This window comes from Panthera onca, chromosome F2 (genome assembly GCF_046562875.1).
Source record: "Panthera onca isolate mPanOnc1 chromosome F2, mPanOnc1 haplotype 2, whole genome shotgun sequence".
Lineage (NCBI taxonomy): Eukaryota > Metazoa > Chordata > Mammalia > Carnivora > Felidae > Panthera > Panthera onca.
In genome coordinates, this window is record NC_138356.1 from 28,956,546 (window position 1) to 28,978,809 (window position 22,264).

The 22,264-nt window shown below is 37.3% G+C and overlaps 1 protein-coding gene across 1 annotated transcript in view; it reads right to left on the minus strand.

The window, feature by feature from the left end:
- Positions 1-838: 838 nt before the first annotated feature.
- The window catches only part of MRPS28 (mitochondrial ribosomal protein S28), a 106,392-nt gene continuing 84,966 nt past the window's right edge, over positions 839-22,264 (minus strand). Inside the window, exon 3 of the mRNA XM_078441425.2 lies at positions 839-1,137. Within this exon, the coding sequence (XP_078297551.1) occupies positions 972-1,137 (166 nt within the window). The 3' untranslated portion in view covers positions 839-971. The remainder of the gene's footprint in view (positions 1,138-22,264) is intronic.

Here is a 22,264-nt window from a genome sequence, read left to right on the forward strand (position 1 = left end):
GCAGAGAGAGAGGGAGACACATCTGAAACGGGCTCCAGGCTCTGAGCTGTCAGCACAGAGCCCGATGCGGGGCTCGAACTCACGGAGTGTGAGATAGTGACCTGAGCTGAAGTCGGACGCTTAACCTACTGAGCCACCCAGGCGCCCCACATCTTGGTTATTTTAAATAGAGTTGCAAAGAACATGTGGGTTCAGATATCTTTTCAAGTTAGCGTTTTGTTTTCTTCAGGTAAATACCCAGAAGTGACGTCGCTAGATCATAGCATATTTCTATTTTTAATTTTTTGAGGAAACTCCATACTGTACTCCATAGTGCTTGCAGCAACTTACCCTCTCACCAACTGTGTGAGAAGGTTCCCTTTTCTCCACATCCTCACCAACATTTGTAACTTCTTATCTTCTTGATAGCAGCCATTTTAATAGGTGATATAATAGGTGATATCTCATCGTGGTTTAATTTGCATTTCCCTGATGGTAAGTGATGTTGAGCATCTCTGCAGGTGCCTGTTGGCCATCTGTATGTCTCTGGAAAAATATCTATTCAGGTCTTCTGCCCTCTCTGCTTTATTCTGTCCTCAGCATAGATCACTGTCTAACGTAGTAGTATGTATTTTATTTATTTTCTGTTACCTCCAGTCAAAGGTAAACTCCACAAAGCAAGCAATTTTGTCTCATCTGTTTACTGCTGTTTCAAATAGTGCCATGCACATAGCAAGCACTCAAAACATATTTGTTGAATGACAGAATTTCCCAGAGCAGTTTATATTTCCCCAATCAAAGGGAAGAATGGGTGTAAAAAGGGAGGAGGGGAGAAACAGCTAAAGAAAATTCTAACAGATAAGAGCCATAATTATAGCTTTCGTTTATTATGTCTTCTTTCAATCATTTACTTACAATTTTCTAATTGCATTCTTGATGAATATCTGGGTTCAACAAAAAAAGGAGTGAATGCACTAAGCAAAGTTTATTTATTATTCACGATGTTCCTCTTTTGATTTGGCATCTTTACTCTCCTGGAGTCCTAAGAGAATCGCATCAGCCTCAAGTATAGTTGTATCTGTGGTGGCTCCCAGGAACCTAGATGTGAGTTCAAGATCTAATAGACGCAGTCGGACTCTGGTTCCTTTCTGGTATTTCCTGGATAGTAAGAAAAAAAAAATTCCATTAATTCTGCATAGCACAACATGAACAAGTAGTTTAATTTTTTTTTTAATGTTTATTTTTGAAAGAGACAGAGCACGAGTAGGGGAGGGAGGGGCAGACAGAGACACACACACGCAAACACACACACTCACAGAATGTGAAGCAGGCTCCAGGCTCCAAGCTGTCAGCACAGAGCCCGATGCAGGACTCAAATTCACGAACCACGAGATCATGACCTGAGCCGAAGTCAGACGCTTAACCGCCTGAGCCACCCAGGCTCCCTAAACAAGTAGTTTAAAGTAAAACTCAAATTCTAATTTTAATGTGGTGGCTCAAGATAAAGAATATGTCCTTTTTTAAAAAAACACTTTATACTAGTGCGTGAGAAAGAGTTGTTTTTGACAGAAAATTTAGTTGTATAAGAATTGTAACCTTGAAGTGACTTTTAAAGATCTTATAAACAAAATTCAAACAAGTCAATTCTTGAAAATAACATTTATTTTAATATGTCATTCATTTTTTAAAATATTTATTTATTTATTTTGAGAGAGAGACAGACAGACAGCATGCACATGCAGGAAGGGCAGAGAGACAGAGAAAGAGAGAGACTCCCAAGCAGGCTCTGTGCTGACAGCACAGAACCTGACGTGGGGCTCAATCCCACTAACCATGAGTTTGTGACCTGAGCCGAAATGAAGAGTCAGACATTTAACAGACTGAGCCACCCAGGTGCCCCAATATGTTATTCATTTTTAAAATCAGCGAATATCGAGGGAAAAAGATTTTCAGATACATGCTTTCTTCCTAAAGTTAAGAACTTCTCATTTTTATTTAATATTTTTTTAATGTCTATTTATTTTTGAGAAAGAGAGAGAGAGAGAGGAGAGAGAGAGGGAGGCACAGAATCCAAAGCAGGCTCCAGGCTCTGAGCTGTCAGCACAGAGCCCAAAGCAGGGCTCAAACTCTGAATGGCGAGATCATGACCTGAGCCGAAGTTGGGACACTTAACCCATTGAGCCACTCTGGTGCCCCCCAAATCTTCTTTTAAAGTAAAGAATATTTTACAAAAGCAAAATGGAAAAAGGTCTAAATGTAAAGTACTTAAGTGCTGAGGACTGACTGCACTATAATTAAAGTGTAATGACAGCCTAACATGCATGATGGCTCACTTTGATCAATAAAATATTTTACAATACCAAATGAAACTTATATTCATTCATCTTTTTCCTTGATCAAATGTTTTAAGGGTTTAACATCAACATTATGAAAAGCTACAGGTGAATGAAAATATTGCCAATGACTGCAATCCCAAAATCTTTAAGGATCTAAATATACAAGCATACCTTGTTTCACTGTACTTTGCTTTGCGCTTTGCAGGTATAACGTGTTTTACAGGTTGAAGGTTTGTGGCAACCCCGTGCCAAACAAGTGTATCGCCGCCATTTTTCCAACAGCATTTGCTGACCTTGGGTCTGTCACATTTTGGGGGTCGTACGATAGTTCCAACTTTTTCATTATTGTTATATTTGTTTTGGTGATCTGTGATTAGTGATTACTAGTTGAAAGGTCAGATAGGGGTTAGCAGGTTTTAGCAATAAAGTATTTAAAAAAATTTTTTTTAATCTTTATTTTTGAGAGAGAGAGAGAGAGAGAGAGAGATACAGGGTGCAAGTGGGGGAGGAGCAGAGAGAGAGGGAGACACAGAATCCGAAGCAGGCTTCAGGCTCTGAGCTGTCAGCACAGAGCCCAACACGAGGCTCAAACTCACGAACTGCTAGATCATGACCCCAGCCGAAGTCGGGACGATTAACCAACTGAACCACCCAGGCGCCCCGACAATAAAGTATTTTTTAATTAAAGTATATGCAGTTAAGCTTTGAGTAGGGTTTCAAATCCATGGGTCCACTTATACATGGATTTCTAATAAATACAGTATAGTACTATAAATGTATTTTCTCTTCCTTAGTATTTTCCATAACATTTTCATTTCTCTAGCTTATTTTATTGTAAGAATACAGTATATAATACACATAACATACAAATTACGTGTTAATTGACTATATTATCGGTATGGCTTCCAGTCAACAATAGGCTGTTTTTAAAAAAGTTTTCCATGTTTATTTATTTTTGAGGTGGGGAGGGGCAGGGAGGGAAGGAGAGAGAGAATCCCAAGCAGGCTCCTCACTGTCAGTACAGAGGCCAACGTGGGGCTTGATCTCAGTAACCTAACCATGAGAGATCATGACCTGAGCTGAAATTAAGAGTCAGACACTTAACCAACTGAGCCACCCAGGTGCCCCAACAGTAGGCTATTAGTTTAAGTTTCTGGGGAGTCAAAATTGTATGCAGGTTTTCGATTGCACTGGGGGGGGGGGGGGGGCGGGGGGTCAGCAGCCGTAACCCCTTCATTGTTCAAGGGTGAACTATACATTGCTTTTTTAGACATAATGCTATTATTTCACACTTAATAGACTAAAGTATAGGGTAAACATAACTTTTACATGCACTGGGAAACCAAAAAATTCATTTGACTTGCTTTATTGCAATATTTGCTTCATTGTGGTGACCTGGAACCAAGCCTGCATTATCTCTGAGGTGTGCCTGCCCATCAAGTATTCTAATTTTAAATTAAACAACTTTACATAAATGGAAAGAAACAAAGTTCTCAAAAAAAGTCACTGAAAAATGATTTTTGTAGGCCATATAATGAATAGTCTCCATACAATGTTTAATTAGGTATTCTGAAGGAATTTATAAATGATCTATCAAATAAAGATGAAGGCTACTTGGTTTTTTTAAAAAAACTTATTTTTCTTTCTGATAATAGAAGTAAATATTCTTTTGTAAAATTGTGTAAAATAATGAAGTCAGTCATATTTTCTAGTTCTTCTATCTATTCACACGTGTGTATACATGAGTGTGTATTTGACAGCATAGATCTTATTTTCTGTCTTTGTTTAAAAAATTAAAGAGATATCCTAAAATATTGAGCATAGCCTTATAATCTTAGAAAACAGCAATTACAGGACATATTCTATATGAATTATCCTCTGGAAAAATAAGGTTGGTTCATAGGCAAGGTAAAGGTGAACACTATTTTCTGTATTACTTGGAGCTATAACTTATGTTCTAACAGATTCTTTCATTTGTCCTCACAGCATGACTCACAGCGATTCAATCAGCTTTGATTCATGTTGACCCCTCCTTCCCTCCATTCCTGCAATATCCAATTAGCAACTTTAGTTCATTTTTTAACACAGGTATTTCTTGATCTTAACCCTACAAGTCTCATTACCCCTTAGCTGAAGCTTGAGGTCTAATCTTCCCAGGGCCCATGTTTTGGGCCCACTTCTCAAGATGGCTTCCATATCTTGGCCTGATGTCCATTCCCACATACTTCTATTTCTCTGTACCTTTGCTTCTATTGCCAGCCTTCCTTGAACTTACTGTCTATCCGCCTGATTCTTAAGTTCCAGGTAGAACTGGATACATCAAATGCAGCTCCCAAGAGCCTTGACATTCTCCTTGTCAGAATGAAGAGTCTGTCACTGGAACTCCCATGGAAGAAAGAGGTTTTGCAGTCATAGACCTGGATGCAAATCTGAGCCCTGCCACTTACTCGTTGGGTAACCCTGAGTGGCTTTCCCTGAACCATAATTTCCTCATCTACAATAAGAGAGATTCCAACCATTTTGCAGGTTTACTGTGAAGGTTAAATGGGATAATACGTTGAAAATGCTTAGCACATGACTGCAAATGTTAGTGCCTCTCACTTACTTGTCTTGGTTATCTGTGCAACTCTCTGATCTCTCTTTAGTCTCTATGCTCCCCCAAGATCTGGCACTGGGTTTATCTCTGTATCCTTCCAGTGCCAATGTAGCAGGTACTCAAACGTCTGTCAATAAATTAACATGACACTTACTGATAAAAGCCACCAGGTCACAGATTATCTAGAATTTCTACTTTCTTGGCTTTAGCAGCTGTGTGGACTGGTGCATTCACTTAACCTCTCTGAAATTTGCTTGGCATCGTGCCTAGCACATAGTGGTTAATAAACATTGGTTTTCTTCTTTCATTGTTCATTGTCGGCTTATTTCTTTTTACTTATTTTTAGGAGCATTACTCATAGCTGGACTATAAACTTATCATGAGGAAAGGAACAGAGGAAAGGAACAGTGACTTTTTATAAAAAGAGTTGCACATGTCACAAACACCAGGGGCACCAATTCTGGGCACAGTCGCAGTGAAGAGGAAGCTCTCAGTGTAAGTGGTTCTGTGTCATATTAACGGCAAAAATCTCCAATTAAAAAATAAAAACAGGAACACCATTGAGTGCCAGTATGCTTGGTAATTTATGGAATGCAGAAGTCTGTCCCCAGTTTTAGATGCATTAGCCTTTAGTGATATGAAAGCGTTGCCTTCACTTCTAAAAATTATGGAAATTCTGGGAATTATCCAGTGAGATGATAATGGAGATGAAAAGCAAACTACAGGCCTGTATGTGTGGTGAAATAAGAATTATCCAAATATACACATTGTGCACTACACAAAGCAAACAAAACAAACCTTTAAAAGATTCTCTTCTGCTATCTAGAAGTAGCTGTTTCTACTTTTATGGTACTTAATTTTTATTTTGTATTACAGTTGATTGCATGTAAGCGTTACCTTCTCTATGAGACTGTAAGATCCTTAAGGGCAGGGATTTCATATCTGCCTCTCACAGCCCCATGAAGACATTTCACATAATGCAGCCTTTTGAACAGTGGTTTCCACACTTTCTAGTATACCAGAAACACCTGGAGTACCGGTTAAAAATGCAAATGGAGGGACGCAAGCCTGAAAGTAAGCTGGCAAATCTGAGATGAGACTTAGGAATTTACCTTTTGAGCAAGCTTCCCAGGTGATTCTGATTCAGGCTTCTCTGGTCACCACTTGAGAAACTCTGGCCTAGGATTAGGTTTATTATATATAATCAAGTGCAGGAAGACAGGACAGTTTATATAAATACAACAGGCCAGGAAAATGAGAATCTCTGAAAAACTCTGTGGCTACCATTAACAAGTTTCAAGAGTAACAGATGTTTTCCATAAGTGATGACAAGAGTTGTTTAGGGTGAATAATTTAGATAGACCAAAAGAAAAAAAAAAGTCAGGAATATATAATATGGAGAAATGCACCTAAAAACCACTGACAGGCCGGAGTAGGGCTGCCTCACCCACACTGAGACTGTCCATTCTGGGAGATCCAGGACATGTAAGGGTCAGCATACTTCTCTGACAAGAACAGCAGCCATACAACTAATGTGGAGTTGATCCTTGCTTTAACTTTGAAACACTTTATTAAAGGAAAAAAAATAAGCTAATATATTTCTAAGAACTCCATTTCTTCCAGTGTAATTCGAGGTGAACCTTCACTATTGTAGTCTTTGATAATCACTTACACCACTTAGTTTTCCCATTTGGGTTTCCATTGTTCCACATAACAAGATTTAAAATGAGTATGCCAGTAAACTCTCTTCCCAGATTGTTTATACAACCCTTAAATGGTCACTTTATTCAAAGATTTTGGCCTAAGTATAAAAATCCAGAAAAGGCAATGTAGTGACTGAGAGCGTGGGCTCTGGAGCCATGACTACACATGTGTGTGTGCGGTTCTATCACTTATAAACATGCAACCCTGAGGTACTGTATCTCTGTTTCAGCGTCCTCATTTGTAAAATGGGAATCGTTGTACCTACGCCATAGGTTCTTGTGAGCATGAAATATATTAAAACATTCCAAGCCCTTATAAATGCTCAATAAATATTAGCTATCGTCATCAATCACCACCACCACCATCATCACCATGACCACCATCATCAAAACAAACCCAATGAAAACCGATACTCTATGTGGGAGTGATGCAGAATATAAGAGCACTTTCAGTTCTAATTCACAGTGATAATTGAATCGATACAAAAGGTTCCTATAGAAAGGAAATTTGGAGGTGGGTTCTCTCCCAATACTTGCTTTGATTCAAATCCTACTTATTTTAATGGCATAAGCACTCTTCTCTTAAAATACAACATAACTGTTCTACAAAAATGGAAACCGTTTCTTTTGAAATGAATGTTGACTTTCCAATGAGATGTGAGGCAAAAGAGCTCTGAACAAAGCAAGTAAGATTCAGAGGACTACGCACCGAATGGTCCACATTTCCTAGCATTGACCACAACATAACCACATATACAGTCAGTCACAAAAGGGTCACAGTGATTTACGTACTCTTGTACTCTTTCCGGCAGTGGCTCAGGAAGACTGAGGGGCAGGGAGAGGTGTCCTGACTTCACCTATCTCCTATTATCACTCTTGCTTCACTAACTTTCAGTGGAGTTACGCCTTTTAGGAATATACTTGTGCTTATAGCACACACCATTTCTTAGAAGGGAAAGGTAACAATTACTGTAGATTCATTATTTGTTTTTCCAAGAAGCAATTTTTAGCTTCATTTAAAATTCAATAATAGCCTTAACTTCTAACCTAATCAACTAACGCCTTTCATGATTTTATAAACCTGAATCTGTCTCTTCTGTCTTCTTTTTATAATGGGGTTTTATTATTCTTTTATGTATCTAGTTTTTCCTCACTCCTGTGATTGTATCAATGGACTCTGCTAAAAACTGCACAAATACCCATAAACAAAATTTATTATCTATAGTAAAATCTATTATATCTATATCTATCTATAATAAAATCTATTTATTATCTATAATAAAAATATCAAATACCACTGCCCACTGTAACTTTCCGTGATAATGGAAACCCTTTAGATAAGGTTTGAGCACTTGAAATATGGCTAGTGTAACTGAGGAACTGAACTTTTAAATTATATTTAATTAACTTAAATTCAAATTTAAAAAAACCACATCACAGTGCAGCTCCAGAGAATTTCAATAAAATTTGACAATAAAAATAGTAAGCATACTTGTCCCACAATATAAAAATATACTCTGTGGCAGAAAAGCTATTTTTGCAGGAAAAAATAGTACTTAGAAATAATTTGTTATAAGAAATAAGTACCACTAATTAGATCCAGCAATAATAAACAGATACATGTTTGCCATTATTAACCCCTCAAACATTTCTTTCCTTTGTTACCTTTTATATTTTTCCTCAAATCTGTGTGACATTGTACTAGACACATAGCAACTGAATTGTCTTATTAGCTATTTTGAGGTTATAATTAAGATCTTCATAAAGATAGCTTCCCTCATATTACAGACATAAAATTAAGATACATAGAATTAAAGTCACTTGCCTAATGCCAAAAAGTGGTATAAAAGGATTCACAGATTTTTTCTCCCCTCTTCCTTTTCTCAAGTTCTCAAATACCTGTGACTTCTGGCAAGAACTATAAATTTAATCCCTTTGGGGGTGGTAAGAATTTACCACTTCATACAATCTTATAATGTCTTCCTTTTAAATAAAATTTAGGCCACACTGTTGTCATCCAACTCATTATTTTAACTGCTCCCCCTTTAGAAAAATGATTGCTTTCAGTGGTAACAAATAATAATATTGGGAAAAAATCTCCATGGCGTCAAGCAATTTGGTCTATTTTTTTTTTAATTAGGAAAAACATCCCAGATATTAGTTTCTCAGAAATCTTCTATTTTATATTAAAACCACTGAATACTGCTGTCTTGAAAGGCAAATAGGATGTCTCCAATGAGCACATTCAAAATAAAAATAGCCTGTGTTTTTACTGCTTGGTGTGTTTCTTTCTTTTAACTTCAAGTGCTTGCCTCTGACTGATCTTTGTGAACTCCAGCCTAAATGGATTCAATCCCAGCCTTCACCGTGACTGCTCTCTTCCACTGTGCGCTTTCTCAGACCATATGCTGCAGTAAATGAGCCTGCATGGCTGAGCTGTTTAGGAAAAGGGCAATTAAATCTGGTTTTGCATTTCTTTATTAAGGACATGGTTTAAAGACTTTCCTTTGGAGAGGTTTTTGACATTCTTTCCACAGACATTCTTTAACATCTGTCAGTGCAGGCTAGTGATGGTTCTCATAGACTTAAAATAGAGAGCGAATCCTCTGCCTAGTTCTTTGATACAAATATATTAATAATACAAAGCTGACAAATAATAAGGTTTGGATTAAACCTCAGTACCTAAAGAGAATACTGTGAGGAATTCTGACTTTGCTAGTCAATTTAGCTGTCTTGCTGTAATCATAATTCTCAGAGGTTTTAAAAATAGTTCTTTTGAAATCATTAGGCATCTACGTTTTTATCTCAAATGAGTTAAAATAGTTTAGAATTTTTTCCAATTTTCTGACAATTCTTTACTTAAAGCTTTAAGACTTTAGAAATAATTTTTTCCTTTTTGAAGACGAAAAGCTAAAATATTTCTATTGGTTCAATTAACACCTATGTGATTTTTTTTTAAGTTTATTTATTTATTTTGAGAAAGTGTGTGCACGTGAGCAGGGGTGCAGACAGAGAAGGAGACAGAGAATCCCAAGCAGTCTCTGTGCTGTCAGCGTGTGGCCCCACATGGGGCTCAATCCCACGAACAGTGAGATCATGACCCGAGCTGAAAATCAAGAGATGGACACTTAACTGAATGAGACACCCAGGTGCCCCTGATTTTTTATAATTTATACAAATGTTCACAGTAATGCTGATCTGTATGTGAAGCCACCAACGTGTGTGTGTGTGTGTGTGTGTGTGTGTGTGTGTGTGTGTGTTTGAGAGAGAGAGAGAGAGAGAGAGAGAGAGGAGAGCATGTATACATGTAAGAGAGCACATGTGAAAATGTATACTTTCTTCTTCAAATGAACTGTCCAGACATCAATTTCCTCATCTTTAAAAAGCACACTGTTGGGGCGCCTGGGTGGCTCGGTTGGGCATCCGACTTCAGCTCAGGTCATGATCTTGGTTTAAGCCCAGCGTCGGGTTCTGTGCTGACAGCTCAGAGCCTGGAGCCTGCTTCAGATTCTGTGTCTCCTTCTCTCTCTGCCCTTCCCCTGCTCACGCTCTCTCTCTCAAAAATAAATAAAGATTAAAAAAAAAAAAAGATCAAAGGTGTTTTACAGTTCTATGATTTAGTTCTACTTTTACACAACGTTAAGTATTTGAAATTTGATACAATGTAGAATGATATTAAGTGCAAAACTGATTAAACTTCTTGGTGTTTAATTCTGGATTTGTCTCACTTTTTCAAAATGCCATCTGCCATGTTTCACTGACCTATCTGGTCTATTGCTTCTTTCTGTCCAATATGTCAGATGTCTTTAAAGATTTTCTTACCACCATGCTATCCATACTGTATTATCAAGCACAGCAACCAGGGTTAACAAAATAAAGGTAGAAAGTGTTCATAAAGTTCTATAGCTCTCCGATATTTCTACTCATTAAAATTTTAAATGCAGTACAAATCTTAAGTTCTAATTTATTATCCCAGGTCGTTAGGAGATGTAAATGGGAACCAAAAATTATTATCACCATAACTTCTGCTACCTGCATTATTACCAAAAGTCCCTGGAAAAACCTAATGGTTATCCCTTTAATAATACTACAGAGAGTGTGCCTATCCACTAGGCCAAAATAAACCAGGCAAATCAACTGGCAACTGGAACTCTCCATGCCATTATGGCAGGGAGTGATGGACATTGTTCTTTTTTTTTTTAATTTTTTTTTTAAATTTATTTTTGAGACAGAGAGAGACACAGCATGAATGGGGGAGGGGCAGAGAGAGAGGAAGACACAGAATCGGAAGCAGGCTCCAGGCTCTGAGCCATCAGCCCAGAGCCCGATGCAGGGCTCGAACTCACGGCCCGCGAGATCGTGACCTGAGCTGAAGTCGGACGCCCAACCGACTGAGCCATCCAGGCGCCCCTGATGGACATTGTTCTTAACACCAAACTGCATTTCCTCAAGTTGTAATCATCCTAGATGAGGATTTAAACTTTTTTCTGTAATTCTAATATAAACGTATGATTTTGTTTTTTCCTTAAACCAAGTTCTTTTTAACCTCTACCCTGCTGGTTAATATTCTGTGTCACCACAAACAGAAGTTTTGTCTCTTGTTCAAGCACTGATCTATTTTATGAAATGTGAAGATAAAATTAATTTTTTTAAATGAAAGTTTTAAATGTAAAATAACTTCACTTAATAATGTAGAATATGCATATAATGTAATATATTACATATGGAATCAGTGACAACAGAATCTTTTCTCAGAGCGGCAATATAAGGTGTATCAAGACATAAGATACTTGAGATGTGCTGATGACTGATACTGGGATCAAACTTGGAGCCAGTATTATGGCATCTAAGCAAAAAAGGGATACATTTTGTGGTATGTAATTCTCACGAAAATATACATATTTTATTGTCAGAGAAAAGTTTTGTCAGTACAGAACAGAGGAAGGAGTAAGAACTTTAGAGAATTATAGAAAGATCTAGATTTGACTGTGACTGAGTGCAAGAAACTTACCCTGAATGGACTGTTTATTTATCTGTAAAAGGAGGATAACATACACTGCCTGGCAAGGTTGATGTGAAGCTTCATGCATTATAAGGTGTGGAAAGTGCCTGGCACATAACACATACTCCATAAATACCAGCTATTATGAAATTCACCACATTCATATTTACATAAAGTGCACCAGGTTACTGAAAGGATAACAACTTCAAATACGGTTTTATTGAAGACACTAGATTACTGCTCAAATGAATAAGTACTAGTAGTAATCTTCAACGTATATAAAAGAAACAAAAGGAAAACAAAACTCATTGAAGACATTCTTTTGAGTTTGAATTTGGAGCTGAGGGAGGGGGCTAATAAAATCCAGAAATTACTTTACAACTTACAGGGACAGATTTGGTGACTCTACAGGGAGTCAGAACTGGGAGGAATAACAGAATCGCTTGTGGACATTTTTCACAATGTTTTTTTCTTCTCTTTTCTTTTCTTCAAAATACTGATGCCAGGGGTCCAACCCAGATCTACTCCATCAAAATCAATGGGGTAGACCTGGAGATTGATGCACATTTGGGAAAAAGCTCCTCAAACGGGTCTGGTGTCCTGACCTTCTTCAAAGAGCACTGGCTAATGCGTTCATAAGTTACATTCTCTTGAGTCTTTGTCTCAATCAAATTCCAAATTAACGGTTCATGGTAGTTTCTGGGCCAAGAGGAATCTTGCCCAAGTCAAGCTTTAATTTCCTAACAAGTGCATGCAGTACAGACAACATGAAGTCAAAATTAGAACTGCATTTTTAAATATCAAATATGAGACCAAAAAGACAAGTTGTTTTTCCATTATGAATACTGAATAAATTAGTATGTATTTTCACCTAAACAAAGGGCTGACTCATTTTATGTGGGTCATGTAAGATTTACTGCAGTTAAAGATGTATTTTCATGACCAAAATACATGAAAATACATTCAGGATCCCTTCCACAGTGCTTGAAAACCTAACACTTAAGCATATACAACAAGAGTCACATTTGGCTTGAAAATTACCTTATGGCAGATGTTATCTCCTGACTACCTCAGCTCTAAAATGTCCTTGATTATTTCCTCCAATGGTAGAACCTGTCTCCCGATTCCCTGCACTTTTGACTACATTAAGAGAACAGATTTGTCCGAACCCATTTTCAGAGTTTCTTTTTTTCTTTTATCTTGTTTCTATCTCTCTAAGTTAGTTCCTTATTAAATAAGTATCATTAAATTTTCAACAAACACCTACTCAGCATCTGCATGAGGTAAGGGGATACCAACAAGAAATAGAGAAACTCTCCTGTCCTTTCCCAATCCACAGAGGCAAAAATGTAGTGAAGACCTTAGTCCACCAATCCCTCTGGCGGGCCATAGAACTACTTTAGCAGGTTGGTCCTGATTTCTGTGCCCTTTCAACAAAAGATGAGACTCTCAGATACCTTTTGGAAAGGCAAACACTTCACAAATTGTTACTGCAGTAGCTTATGTGGGCTGGCAACGGTCAGCGAGGAAAATCTTTCATAAAAGAATCAGACCCATCCTGCAGATTTCATGTAATCCAGAGTGTTGTAAACAGTCTCCAGTGTGAGCCAAGAAGTAGTGTCAATGAGGGGAGAAAATGAAAGGGGGAGAAGGAAGAGCAGTAGGTGCAGGGGGTGGGACACAAAGACTTAATATTAAGATAGGTTGCTTTTAAAAAGACCCTTAGAGCTTAGAATAGAGCTTGTGACTTGACACTTACAGGCCTTGGTTGATATCTACCCTTTGCACCTCCAAATCTGGGTATATTTATTAAACACTCTAGTTCATACCCTTTAATTAAAAACTGAGGTCACAGAAGCTTAGAGAAGTTCTGTGAAACTAAAAATAAAAAAAGAAAACTAGTTTAAAGGCATTTCGTGTGATAAGGTGGTTTTAGATAAATGCAAGCTCAATAAAAGTCAACAATGTGGTTTTGCTCCCCCAAAAGTAAATGTGATTTTAGGCTGAATTAGTATAAATATATATTCCATGTAATAAAATATATATTCCACATAATAATCCCAATCTCTTTTCACTTTTCTGACCATATCTGGGGAACTGTCAGCTATCTGGGCAACACAATTATAGGGTCATTGATATTTGAGGTCCATCCAGAAGAAGACGGTAAAATAATGTTATGCTGAACGATGAATTAAGAGAAGGAAAGCATCAAGCAGGTTGAAAAGAGAAGAAAGTAGACCTTATATCTGCATGAAGAATTTGAAAGACGTTAATATTAAAAAGGTCACAGTATTTATTTTGTGCATCTATTTTAGGTACTTCCAAAAAACAGAAATAGGAAAAATGGGTAGAAATTATAGGATGGCTGACTTAGCACATTTCAGTTTACTACGGGGAAGAACTTCTAACAGAGTTGGCTGGAAAGAGAATTGGTTGTTTTGTATGTAAATAGAGGAAATCACAGGGGATTTGTTTACTTCTGATTTAAGAAAAGAAATTTGTGAGCAACTGGTATCTCTATAGAGTGATTTTGCTCTATATAGAGTGATTTTGCTCTAAATACTAATAGAGTAAAATACTGTTAAGCATCAAACATTTTGGGAATGGAATTCTGCAAAACAAAGAAATATTACATACTTTAGAATCTCTGAATCAAAATCAAAGCATCTATTTATGATTAAAATTATAAATAAAAGTTTTGTTTGCTTTTGCTTTTATTTAATAGGAAGCTGTGGTTATTTCCTTGGTATTAGATAATGATATTTTAAGACTTACAGAAAACAACACTCAAAAAAATATTAAAATTCAAAAAAAGGTGTTAGGTTAACATTTTGACTAGTATAAGTTATCTCTGAATAAATTCTTATGCTTTTAAACTAAAGCAAAAGGATCGCCTGGGTGGCTCAGTCGTTTGAGCGTCCGACTTCAGCTCAGGTCATGATCTCACAGTTCATGGGTTTGAGACCACAGTGGGCTCTTGTCAACAGCTTGGAGCCTGGAGCCTGCTTTGGATTCTGTCTCTGTCTCTGTCCCTTTCTCCCCATCCCCCCACCCAACCCCTCCCCTGCTCATGCTCTGTCTCTGTCTCTCAAAAATAAATAAACATTAAAAAATTTTTTTCAAGTAAAGCAAAACAGGATAGAATAGTGATTCAATTTTTTCCTTCACAACAAAAAGGGATTAGGGGTCCTTCATAAGAAATTTTTAACTTCAACAAGCACTCAGTTCCCCTCTCGATTTTTTTTTTTTTGGACAGGAAGTAGTATTCCTCTCTCAAATATAATTTACTTGCATCTAGCTTTCCTTGCCCACATAAATGGACTTCTTAAATCAGTGCCTACAAAACACGGGGGGGGGGGGGGAAAGAAGATCCTAGAGCTTTTAACTTGCCAAGAAAAGGTGAATGAGCAGCAAAATTCTGTTCGGAGAATATCATGTCATATTAATAGCTAAAGAAAGCCACAGTTTATTGGTTTACTGGCCTGATAACTAAAACTTTGGATAACAAACAAACTGACAGTGTTTAAGTCAGTTTAAGTGTTAAGTCAGCGGTTAAGTGTTTCCCAATTTACCCATTTTATGTGAACAACTCTATGATCATTATGTAATGTTGAACAAGGTTATCTGTTTTGTAAGATGTGAATCACCGTAGTACCTACCTCCTGGGATTTCTGGTAAAATTGTACAAGAGAATGCAATAAAATAAAAGTCTAGTCAGGACACACCTTGATTTAACAAAGAAACAGTTCAGGTGCATAACTAGCTACTTTCTGTCACAATTAATATAGGTCTGGCTGTAAGGTGTATTGTGGCTGGCAAACTGATGTGGCAGGGGGTTGACTCCTATTGGGGATGGACAGCAATGGACAAAAAATTTTCAAAGATGTCCTGTTCACAGAAATTGGGTTTAACTTGTGATGGACGTCAATTAGCTAATCTATTAGATAAGCTATAGCAGCTGGACTTTTGAGGAGGTGTGTTTCTAGACCCCAGAGGGCCTTTCTGTGGAGAGCAGGACCCATGTGATTAAGCATATGAAAGAGTATGAGCCCTGAGGGAGCTGGGCCCGGCAAGACTCCTTGCTCTGGAACTGGGGCTCCAACCTGTCAATTTGTTCATTGGTTCATTCATTAAACAACTATTTCTTAAAAGCCCATCTGTGGCAGGTGCTGTTCTAGGTGCTGGAGTAACCCATGTGCAAGAAAGACAGGGTTCCATTACTCACAGAGTTTACACTGTGGTAGGGAGAAAACGACAATAAACAAAAAACAAACTAGATAGGAGTAAGTGCTGTACAGAAAATTAAAATAAGGTGATATGATGGAGAGGGATGACATTGAAGGAAGGGATCTCTGGAGAAGTGATGTTTAGGTAGAGCCCTGAGTGACAACACAGCCAGCTGTGTCAAGATGGGGGTAGAGCATTTCAGGCAGGGGCACAGTTAGTTCAAAGGCTCAGAGGGAAAACAAAGTTGGCATGATTGAAGAAGCAAGAGAAAAACCAGTGCAGTTGGACAGCCCTAGGTGACAGGGAGACTGGTAGGAGCCAGAGGTCAGAGAGGAAGGCAGGAGGCAGGCCACATACTGCTTCATACACCCAATGGGAAAGGTCTGGGGTTTATTTTAGATGCTCATGGAAAGCTGAGATAGAAGGGAAAGACACGATCAAATTTCTCAAGACCACTCTGGCCATTCTTTGGAAAAAGAATTATAGAGGGTGGGGATGGAAAAATGTTGGGTGAGGAGGGCTCAAGGGCAAATGCACTGCAGCGAGACATAGGTTGTGCCGGCACACCAAATAGAGATTCATCGCAGTCAGATCTAACTCTACTGATAATGTCGTGGTTGTAAGTCATTCAGGATCACAGCAGAGCTGAGCTGATTCTTTAATATACTGCTGTGTTCTTAGTTTAACAAACAATTTAGGCAGGTGCAGAACCACCTATTTCCTGTCATAACTGGCATAGGCCTGGCTGTAAGGTTCTGTGGGCACAGGCAAACTGACTTAGCAATAGAGTTGGATCCTTCTGAAGACAAACAGCTGCTGACAATTTTCAAAGATGTGAGGTGGGACCTGGGGATGTAGGACTTTTACAATTTTCTAAAGCAATATTTATTCCTGCATTTATTTGTTTATATATGTGTGTATTAGTCTGCTTGGGCTGCTATAACAAAACACCACAGGCTGAGTGTCCTCAACATCAAAAATTTATTTTCTCATAGTTCTAGAAGCTAGAAGTCCAAGACCGAGGTTCTCACTAATTTGGGTTCTGGAAGAGACTATGCTCCCTGCTCACAGACTGCTGTCTTCTTACTATGTCCTCACATGGCCCTTCCTCAGTGCATACAAGGCCAGAGAGTGCTCTCTAGTCTCCTCCTTTTACAAGGATACCAATCCCACTGGATTAGGATTCTACCCTTATAACCTCACTTACCCTGTATTACCTCCTTATAGGCCCTATCCCCAACTATAGTCACATTAAGGGTTAGGGGTTCAAAACAAAAACTTTAGGGGAATGCAATTCAGTCCTTAACAATGTGTTATTGTCATATGAATTCCTATTTGTATTAGTATGTGAAAATATTTGAAACATATCTTTGTTAAAATTATGTACCACACAGATACTCAGGTTATGAGTAAGTGTGATCTTTACAAAAATTTTTTTTCATTTGAGAGAGCACAAGCAGAGGAGACAGAGAGGAGGGTGGTGGTGGAGAGTATCTCAAGCAGGCTCCATGCAGAGTGTGGAGCCTGATGCGGGGCTCAATCCCACAACCCTAGGATCATAACCTGAGCCAAAATCAAGAGCTGGACACTCAACCAACTGAACCACCCAGACGTTCCAAGAATAAGTGTGATCTTAAGGAGTTTAAAGTCTCACAGGAGAGATAAACAACTACGATGACATGTAGAATACTACATTAGAGGTACATGTAAATGCAAATGGTTTTATTAGGGAAGAAATGTCAGGGAACCCTAGGGAGAAGAACTGACATTTATGTTAAATTTTATAGAGTAAGTGGAAATTCACCAGTGAGGCAGACAAGAAAATCCAGAACTACCTCAAAACCCAATTTCTATGAAAAAGGTCTCCCCTGGACTACCCCAGTTCAAAGATACATATCCTTTTGACTGAATTTCAGGAATAATTATTGTTTATGTAGTTCATTTGGCCATTAAAGAAACAGTGCTCTGAGATATGACTTCTACTGTTGTCTTGAACTACTATTTAAGTCTTTCGTTATCAACAACTTAGAAAGAGCGCATCCTTGTTTTCTAACTAAAATGTGGGTTCTTCAAGGTAAGGATCATAACTGATGAATTCTTCAACAGAGTAGAAGCCTAGTAAACAAATGCTGCTTTGATCTGATAAGACTAAAGGCTATAGAAGAGAGCTTAAATGTGAGAATCAGGAGCTTTATAATCAATCAGGTTCTAACTCCTCATAATGAAGAGAATATTACCGGTTAATTTCTCTGGGTCTCACTTTTTGTTGTCAAAAGAGAGCTGACTAGGTATCTCTGGCTCTTACAAGCTCTAAACCTTCATGAACATACTAGTTCACTATCTTACTCAACAACCCCATCTAATTAGGGGTGATCATAAAGGTTCCGGTCTCTATTACTCTTGATAGTCTCCTTTCTTGTTCAGACTTTATTTAAGCAGCTAAAAGGCCATAAAAATTCATTCAACGTTATATTTAACATAAAAGGGGAGGAAGGGAGGAACAACGAAAGAGAATTCAATGATCAATCCTTAAAGTGTAAATTTTAACCTGAAAATACAGTAAAAATCTATGTTAATATCTAGCACAGCGGAGCTAATTGTTCCCCTTCAAGGAAGCACCATGGAAGACCAGGGCAGGTCATACTTGCAAGCAAATTTAAAAGTACTCACTTTTGCCTTCTGGTGAGTAGGTTTCAATATGTGTTTTAAACATTTTACAATATAGTATTTATATATAAACAAAAAATACTCCAAATGTAAACAAAGAGATTGCTAAACGTAAAACACGTTAAGTTTTGCACTTTCTATTTTGTAACAAAACCTCATCCTAAACGAACAAGTGGGCTAAGAAACAACTCAGCTAAAATGGTATTTTCTCCAACAATTCTGAAATAGACTAGTTTTAGTAACTGTAAGAATGAAAGAAATTTTTAAGAAGTAGTTCCATCTGAAAAGTGGTTACAATTCTAACTTTGTAGTCGCCAACTCTTTTGTTAGATCACATTAAATAAACTGGTTGTTAAAAACTAGTGCTTGCAAAAAGTAATTCCGATGCCCAAGTACGGGACAGGCTCCATGACCACAAAACTATGCCAGCTCTACCTTTTAAATAGAGTTTGCCAAGATGAGTGTGTTATTAGCCAGGCTTGGCTGAAACAATCCACTGCCCACAAAGCTACTTTAATGTACTGTCTCTATTGAAAATCACAGCAATCCAACAATACATGACGATACTTTCCCATCACTGCAGCAATTCCCACCACAGGCAACACTTTGTCTCCAACAAAGAAGGCTCACATTCTATGTCCGCAAAACCCCCAATCCTGACTAGTACTGTATGGCTGCCAAGAGGAACATCTGTGTGCTCAACAGTACACAAAACGGGCTCTTTTTTCTCTGTTTTCTCCTTTTTTATTTCCTCGACAATAAACTGTGTGATTGCTTGGTAAGGAAATTGTCTTTCGTTCCTTTCCTCTTCCCTTTTATTTGTTTGTTTGTTTGTTTGTTTAACATGACAGTCAAACAACGACATCTGCCATCTATTACTACTTTGGGTCCAAATCCTGAACACATAGTAAAGTTATTTTCTGATTTCATTTGAACTTAGACTTGTGGTCATCTGAAGATTGCAGACTTTAACAATGAGATCCCTAATAAAAAGGAGCTATCTAATTCTGAGAATATTCTAGAACTTTATTTATATTTAGAAACTCATAAATCCAAATATAATACTAAAAAATGGCAATATACTCTTGAGAGTAAAATCTCGTAAACTACACATTCCCTGTAGAAAATTTGTAATATAAGCTATTAGTTCCATAAGAATATTGCCATTTTGGTATCTTATGCCAAGAAAGACTTTTCTGTTATGTTTACCTTTACCTCAAATCAATATTTGGGCTTAAAAAAAAAATTAAGGCATCCCAAGAGACAGATGGGCAAAAAATACAACTAGGAATTTACCAGGGGTAAATCACATGTTAGGCCCACAACTTCTACCTGCTCTCCAAAAAAAAAAGAAAAAAGTGCTCAATTTTTTCATGATCAAATAGATGCAAATTAAATCTAGGTACTTTTGCTATCAATATGATTAATATTTAAAAACAGAATACCTATGTTGCAAAGGAATAGACTAGTTGGGATTTTAAATTAGTACAACCTTTCTAGAGAGCAATTTGGTAAGATGAATGTTTATACCTGTTCGCCCAGCAATTTTACTTTTAGATTTTATCCAAAACAAGTGAGAATAGACGGTCATCAAGATGTTTACTATAGCTTTATTAAAAACAATTTAGACACAGCCAAGTATCCAAACAAAGAGGATTTGTTAAATAAATTATGATACATCTCTAGAATTACTATACAACCAAGAAAAATAAAGTTTAAGAGACTATAACATAAAAATATGTCCTGTACAGTTAGTAAATGAAAATAGCAGGTTAGAAAATATGAGATATGATGGCAATCCACCTTACAGGAAGAGGGAATCAGTACTTAAGGGACTGGGAATAGAAAAATCTCTTACATTTATCATTTTAAGTAGTAATAGGCAATCACAAAATTATAGCTCAGAAAGCTTAATGAAGATAGAGCTGCCTGACACTGACTTACACAGCCTGAAAGACCAGGCCATGTGACATGCAGCTCTCAGTTTTAGTGGATGAAACACCAACAGCAGGTAACTATTATTTGGGCTTGTGTATGTGTGTGTGTGTGTGTGTGTGTGTGTGTGTGTATGTGTGTGTGTGATTACTGATTCCATTAGAAATGGAGTAAGTGGAAAATAATGAAGTTTTTTATTCCTTAAATCAAAAAGACAATACAGAGTGTATTTGTACCTTCCATACTTTGACGGTTCCTCCTTACACTATAAAACTGCATTAGTAAGGAAATCACTTTCTGGTTTTATTTAAAGAAGATGAAAAGGTATTCTCTAATTCTTTACGTTTAATATGCTTACTCTCCTCTGACATCTTGCATATGAGCCAGGAAAGTTACAAAGAGGTCTAGGAGTTCTGAAAGCATGTAAAGTGTGGGCTTGATCCCTTGAGTTATAGTAATCTTTTTCCATGACACCTTTTGTAAACAAGTTTTAAACCACATAGTTGTTTGTGATTCTGCTAACCTATCCATGTATTTCTTTTGGAAAAAAAAATTTGTTTAAAATTGTCAAAAAAAAAAAAAAAAGTGTTTCCAAAGCAGCTGTTAAATAAATGAGAGAGACAGAGCTGTACTCTATTAAGTGATAACAGTTTACTAAATGGTGTTTAAAAACCATCACCGGAGGGGTGCCTGGGTGGCTCAGATCATGAGGTCATGATCTCACGGTTCATGGGTTCGAGTCCTGCATCAAGCTCTATGCTGACAGCTCAGAGCCTGGAGCCTGCTTCAGATTCTGGCTCTCTCTTTCTCTCTCTCTCAAAAATAAATAAACATTAAAAAAATTTTTAAAACCATCACTGGAAAAGTAATTAAAGTACCTGGTTTGTGATTTGATTTTCTCCTCACTGTATACAAGCAGAGTTCACGTTATATTTTTAAAATATTTTTATTATAGAAGCCAAATAATTCATCTCTTTCTTGTGTTCAGAAGTATACCACCAAATCATGTTAATAAAATTAAAGGTATAATAGCAAACTAGATAAAGGAAGACCTGTCAACAAATAATACGGCTTTTCAGGATGTATAGATTGTTTCTGATTTAGGTACTGAACAAATGTAGTGTGGGGGATGCCTGTCTATCAAGTGAAATGGGAATGCTGTGTTACTAAGACACAGGTGGGGAATACACCACAGAAACATGTCTGCCTTCACTGAACATTGGACTTTTTTAAAATGGAGTTTATTTAACTCCTACTGTTTACATGTTATTTCACTTATTCTCACACAAACAACTGGAAAGGTAATGTTAACCATTCTCCAAGTGAAAAAACTGTCAAAGTCATACAGGTAATAAATAGTACAGCTCAGATTCAAACCCTGATCTCTCTGATTCCATTCTGTGCTCTTTTCACTATATTATTGGGTCAAGAGAAGTAAAATGATTGAATGCTAAAATTATAGGACACATTATGGGTTGCAGTTTTAGCAGTGAATGTTACCAGATTACAAATACTCTACTTGTTGCCAGTGTTTCCTCTCTCCTCAAGTCACTGGCAAAGTCTATTTGTTCAGACAAGTTAGATCCAAATTGTTTCACGTAAGAGAATTGGTAGAATATTGGACATTTTTTTTTGTAACTCTGTCAAAAAAAGTACATTAGACTGTCAAGTTATGACCTAATTGATTTTTTGAGAAGCTAGACTATCAGTTCAGTGACATGAATGGGTTTCGTGTTCAGGGAACTCTGATTGGACCACATATATAAATTTTAAAAAGAAACGAAATTGTTTATATGCATTTATAAATATTAAGTAAAAC